Source organism: Asparagus officinalis, chromosome 5 (assembly GCF_001876935.1).
Source record: "Asparagus officinalis chromosome 5, Aspof.V1, whole genome shotgun sequence".
NCBI classification, from domain to species: domain Eukaryota; kingdom Viridiplantae; phylum Streptophyta; class Magnoliopsida; order Asparagales; family Asparagaceae; genus Asparagus; species Asparagus officinalis.
In genome coordinates this window covers 82,935,901-82,942,280 of record NC_033798.1, presented here as the reverse complement: position 1 = coordinate 82,942,280, position 6,380 = coordinate 82,935,901, and the positions used below count along the sequence as shown (strand labels likewise).

At 32.9% G+C, this 6,380-nt stretch overlaps 1 protein-coding gene across 1 annotated transcript in view; it reads right to left on the bottom strand.

Moving 5' to 3' along the window:
* Positions 1-6,380, bottom strand: part of LOC109842091 (golgin candidate 5) — a 27,167-nt gene that overhangs the window by 10,350 nt on the left and 10,437 nt on the right. The window contains exons 7-8 of the mRNA XM_020411002.1: positions 4,937-4,998; positions 4,788-4,835 (exon numbers count right to left, since the gene is read on the bottom strand). Coding sequence (XP_020266591.1) covers positions 4,788-4,835; positions 4,937-4,998 — 110 coding nt within the window. The remainder of the gene's footprint in view (positions 1-4,787; positions 4,836-4,936; positions 4,999-6,380) is intronic.

Genomic DNA, 6,380 nt, shown 5'->3' with positions numbered 1-6,380 from the left:
AAAAGCCCCCTCAACTATTTTAACTCTAGAAAACCTCCCTCAATTATAGAGTTGCTATAGATAATCCCCCTCAACTTTCAAAATATTATTTATCCTCAACTTTTCTCAATTTACCCCCTAAACTAATATAATTTAAATCTAAAGGTACAAATGATTTAAAATGACTATACTATCCCTAAGACATTAATTTTTTTACCATAGTGTTCCTTTTTAACTTTTTTTGGTTAAAAATAACTTTCATTTTATTCCCCCTCTTCTTATTGCTCCATCTTCATTGCTAGGTTTACGTGCAAATATAATTTTTTTTCTTTTTTTTGAAACACTAAGCTTCTTTTATTTTATGCTTATGGGTGCTTGTAATGTTTGAAACAATTGAAACTTTTAAACATTTTTGTGAAGATTAGTTTCCTTATCAAAACCCATCGAACGGAAGTCTAATATTCTGGTTGGGTTTTTAAACTCAAATGAATTTTTTTCAACCTACCTATGGTATTTTATTCATTGCATATTTCAAATTAATAATATTAGAGGGGTTATTTGAAAAAGCTAGAAAGATAAGGGGGTTTTGTGAGACAACCATAGTTGGGGGGGGGCGGTACGGTTATACTTTGAAAGTTGTACGGGCGCCCCTCGCGGACGGTATCTGATAACCACACTCAATTCAGGGCGGAGCGGGTTGTTCCTAAATACTAAATAGCCGTTGGAAGGGCGGTTTTCTAAGACAAGCCCATAGTTGAGGGGGGTTTCCTAAAATAAACCCTAAAAATATCATTCAGGAGTTTGAGATAATGTCATGCATATCTTCATGTGTACAATTTCTGAAAGCATATAAATATAATGGCCATAAGTGGAAATATAAGCAGTTGTCACATAACTCATGTAATTATGTAAACAAGGAAAGGTAATGCCTTCCCTGGTACTAGTAACTTCTTCAGTTCTTCCTTAGTTAATCATAGTGTTCTGAGCTGCTCAACAGTCTCAGCTACTCCCTTCTAACTCAAAGTGTTAATTAAAGCATTTTAACTGCATATCAATACTATAGAATTTCTCAGTTCATAACAAGAGCAAAACTCAAAAGAATGTATTACAAAAAATTGGTAACGACAGATGAACGAGTCATTTTCTGTATGTGTAGTGTAATACAATATGTTTAACACCTGCATCTCACGACAAAAAAAAAAGATTGAAATGGTGATCTGATTATGAATATTAAGTGTATTTCCTCAGACAGATGGGAAAATAGATTTGGTAAAAGTCTATGATATAATCTGTTAATATCAGGTTACTGAAAAGAATTGGTTTGGGATCTTTAACTTTAACTTTATGATTATGATTCTTGAGCCTAAATTAATTATAACCTTTAAACTGTAATACATCCTATTTAGATGTAATATGCAATCTATCTAATAATAGTGTAAAATATAATTTAGATTTATTATTCTCTAATCTATTCATTAAAATCTCTAATCCATGTTTGCTATTAATTATTTACTACCAAAAATAGTTGACCATCACAGTAAAATATCTAGTTTCAGCGTATTAGTAAGTACAATTGTGTGTATTTATTGTTAATTGTATAATACTGAATTAGTGGAGAATAGAAAAAATGAAAAATAAAGTCTGTGGATTCTCGGAGATGGTAAGCTTAAAAAGAGAAGAAAATTGAGAACTGTAATAAAAATGTTTTCATTTTCTATGTGCTGCAACCCCTTCAAAGCCACAATACTATTTCTATAACCAGCAACTAAATGGAAAGACAAGCAGTAAAGTGGCCTAGGGAGAAGTTACAGTTAGGTTAATGGGATAATTCATACTTGTATAGCGTTAATGTTGTCCGACTGTGTAGGTAACAAATGGAGAGATTCCAATAAAGTGGCATAGGGACAAGTTCCAGTTAGGTTAATGGGATAATTCATACTTGTATAGCGTTAATGTCGTTTGACAATGTAGGTAACATAAGGAGAGATTCCAAATAACTATGCACATAAAACTGTCCAAATAATCCTCTTTTCTAAAACGCCTGTCCAAACCAAAGTATTAAAATACAACGATATTAGAAATAGGTCCATACATGCCCCTAACTTTTTATGCCTATACACCTAAGTTGAATATAGACTATAGATATAAGCCAGAAAAGTTTGTCTTTTGCATGTAGTATCCATAAAGGTAAAGTTTGTTTCAATCTCTAATATTACATATAACTCTTGAGGCAGTAAAACCAGAGTCATGACCTTCCTTACTATTCATTGCATTCATGTTTTCATCTTTTAATACATACAAGTGTGCATGCATTGCACATAGAGACACCAGTTAATCTTTTTATTGGGAATTTTTTGTTGTTCTCTTAGAGGGAAGAATGGATAATCAGAAAGTGTATAGTTATTACTATATTAGAGGTACTTATTGAAGAATTCAATTATTGATATTAAATGAGTTGATGATAGTAGGACTTAATGGGTAAAGGTTAAATGTGTAATTGATGGGAGGAATAAGCAAGTCACATGAATAAATAGGTGGTCATTCTAATCATTTTGGGTAAAGATTAAATGCGTAATTGATGGGAGGTATAAGTAAGTCACATGAATAAATAGGTGGTCATTCTAATCATTTTTGTCTTCTAAATTACATAATTAAATTCTTATATAATTGTGAAATTATAGTATATTAAAATAATAGTTAAATACTTTGAGGTATTAAAATATTTTCCTTCGTACTAATCAAATCTTTTCCTTCGTACTGCGTAGTGCTAAAGCAATCAACCCCTCAACTGTAACTCAAAGAAGAAATGATGATTAACATCTTAATCCTCACTTCAATTTCTCCTGATATATATAATTCCCAACAACATATTGATCTCTAGCTTCACTTCCACCAGATACTATAGGATTGCTTCCTGATGGAAAGTTGCATGAATTTGGTGCAGCCTTCATGTTTGATTTGACAAAGTTCAATTCTTGAAGCTAATATACAGTTCTATTCGCTCAAGTTGATACACCTACAGAAATCAGATAATTGTAGTTTTAGCTTTATTTATAGCTGAAACTACTTCTGCAATTGACCGCATAGGATAAAATACACATATAAGAATAAACTTTACATAAGTGATAACCTATCTTATCTGGGTACCTATGTAGCACGGACACGGATCCGACACGGCTATCCGACACGCCGACACGAGGCAAATCCTAAAAAATACATAGGATACGTGTGTTCGACACGTGTGTCCGACACGGACACGACACGACACGGCTTCATGTTATGCGTGTCCGTGCTTCATAGCTGGGTACTTCTAATATTGAGCCGTACACGTCCGCAACACGTGTTGTACCCGTACCCACACCCGACACTTCGTGGACACTCCTTAAATATTTGCATATATTTATTTAGATTTGTACTCAATTATACATAGCATGTTTAATTTAAAACACTCTCCATACACTTCTTGGATATATACCCTGCACTTCACATCCATTTTCGTAGCTTGTTACTTCACATCCATTTTTGTAACTTGTTGGATAAGAGTCGAATTTGTTTCAGCCTTAAGAACCATGATTTATAAGGACCATTTACATATATAATGTAAATAGCTTAGACCAATGATTATATCTCATGAGTTTCAGCCGTGTCCCCATACCCTACCTATTACAAATTTGTCATGTCACAGACCCGTGCCGGTACCGACATCTGTACCATTACCCATGCAACTTAAGTGGTAAGTTAAAGCTTCTTTTTGAATGCTATGAGTGGTATTCATGATAGTAAAATTTGAAGTGATGTAAAGAGAAGATTAACATCCACAATCATCCCCAAAGATGGGATACACTTCCAAACGTCTGAAGGATACATGCATGCGCAACACACTAAAAAAATGATTTAAGTAAAAATAGAACAGAATAAAGAATCTATACAAATGCAAACTATGTTAAAATTATCTAAATTCAAAGGGTGATCATTCTCCACTGCCAAGCAGCATTAGCTCACCTGCATTTATACTCTCTAGCATCGAGGTCTATTCAGAAGAGAAATGGATTTGATTCTTTCCATCTAAATTTTGATTAGCAATTGGAAATTTGGTTGAAGAAATTTAATAAGATTTTGTTGTTATTTATAGTAATTTGGTGGGAGAGGAATAGTTGTACCGTTTTCATCATTAGGGCAAATAAAGTTATCTTTAGTGTTAAGAGTTGATTGAGGAATTTTGTGAATGAGTGGTTAAATGAAAATTTGATGGTAATCAATTAGGAGGTTATGAACAATTGATTGTGTGTGTTGTGTCTTCATATATGTATGTGATAGTGAGTATGCATGTGCATGTGTGTATGTTTATGTATGTATGCGTATTTGAGGGTATTTTTGGGAGAAATGTTTTAATATAGCAACACACTTTTATAATAGTATATGTATTAGATTATTTATTTTTGTGTGAGACTGAAGTCCAAAATGCAGTCTGGAACTACTGAAATTGTCTCAGACAACTAAATAAGAACATAACCGAGATATCAAAACACTCATCAGCCAATGATGTACAATGTGAAACCTCAACATGAACATCCTATCAAGTCCATCCAAACGTCAACCTAAAAATCATAGGTATACAGTGTAAAAAGAGCAAAGAGGTAAGATGCAGTTCCACTTGAAGCAAAGAAATACGGATGAATCTGTCGAGCCTTCAACTGTTTCACAGTTGTTACTAATTCAGATGCTTAAGCAAATTCAGTAATGCGTGATTTAAGAAGTTCATTCACTGCCAAAATTCTATTTGCTAAAGAGCTTGAACGATAAATTACCTGAAGTTTTGAGTTAAGCCTTTGTTTTTCTTCTTCAAATTCTCTGATCTGGCTTAAATATAACAGATAGAGTTAATTATAGTAGTAGTAGTATAAGAAACAAGAGTGCCAAGATAAAGATGACAGGATAATGAGATTCTACTCCATGCCTGAGCCCTTAGTTTCCTGATAGTTGACTCCTGGGCAGCTTGTTTTTTGGATAGCTCTTCTCCTGGCCAAAAGTTTTAGACACAAAACAGGGTAGTTAGCATAATTTTGCTGGAATTATTTGGGTAGAATTACACTGCTGTTCAGAAAAATAAAGTAACATCGATAAATTTAAAAAATACGGAAAACATCAGCTGAATATACTATTAAGGACAACGGAAAATATTACAAATATATACTATAATCCAGACAGTTTCTGCAGTTAAAGAATGATAGTGGACACTGTTTTAAAAAACCTCCGCTAGTCCGCTCAGGCGTACGCCTAGGCCTAGGCTGTATCTAGACCGCCTAACTAGTGCCTAACGCCTAGACGGTATTTAGACTGTTCATCTATATTTTACAAGCGTTTAGGGGAGCATTGTCTGCTTACATGGATTGCACACTATAGGTCTTGGTTGTAATTTTATGTGTTGTAGCCTACACGTCTTCCAAACTCCATTAACCTCCAAATATGAACACATCCACTATCTCCTCCGACCTTCAGCAAAACCTCATCGACCACCACTTAAATGAATAAAGAAATCCGCCTAGATACCAGCCCGGCATCTAAGCTTTCTATAACATTGATATTCACTATCAATTATTATAATTAAAAATAAAAAAAGAAAACATCTTAGACTCTAGCATTGTTAATTATTATTTTGGCTATTTAGTATCTAAGTATGCATGATTTATTGTGGAATTAAGATTGCTATCTTTTTTAAAAATTTATATGAATTTAATACATATTTTATCAATTATTATAATTAAATAATTTAAAAATAGTCAAACGTCTGGGCGCACGCCCAGGGTCTAGGTGCTAGGCGCTCGCTCAAACGCATAGTCTACCTAGCGCCTTCTGTAATATTGTCGAGCTCCCCCGATCTCTGTAACTACTAACAAGGTAAAGTCTAAAGAGTACTTCTTAAATATCTATTTAAGTTAGTTAACAACAGTAACTTAAACTTAAGAAGTGTAAGTTAACAGTAAACTTAAGTTTAAGTTAAACTTAAGTTTAAGCTAACAGTAAACTTAAATTTAAGTTAATATTAAGTTTTTTGTTGATGGTGAACTTAAGTTTAAGTAAACAGTAAACTTAAGTTAACAATATTTTAGTTAACAGTAAACTTAAGTTTAAATTTATTGTTAACTTAACAGTAACTTATAAGTTGACAGTAATTTAAGTTGAGAATGAGTTTTTCACTGTTGAGATGAACTTATAATTTGAGTTGAGAAGTATAAACATACAAAGAGCTATTGTAATTGGTAAACAAAGCAATTTAGTTAATAGTATTGGTATTTTAGTATTTATGCATCTTTGATTGAGTGTATATATATTTATCTTCAAGTATCACAATTAAAAAAATAAAAAATAAAAAAAAACACCCAGAAACCGCTTAGGCGCTC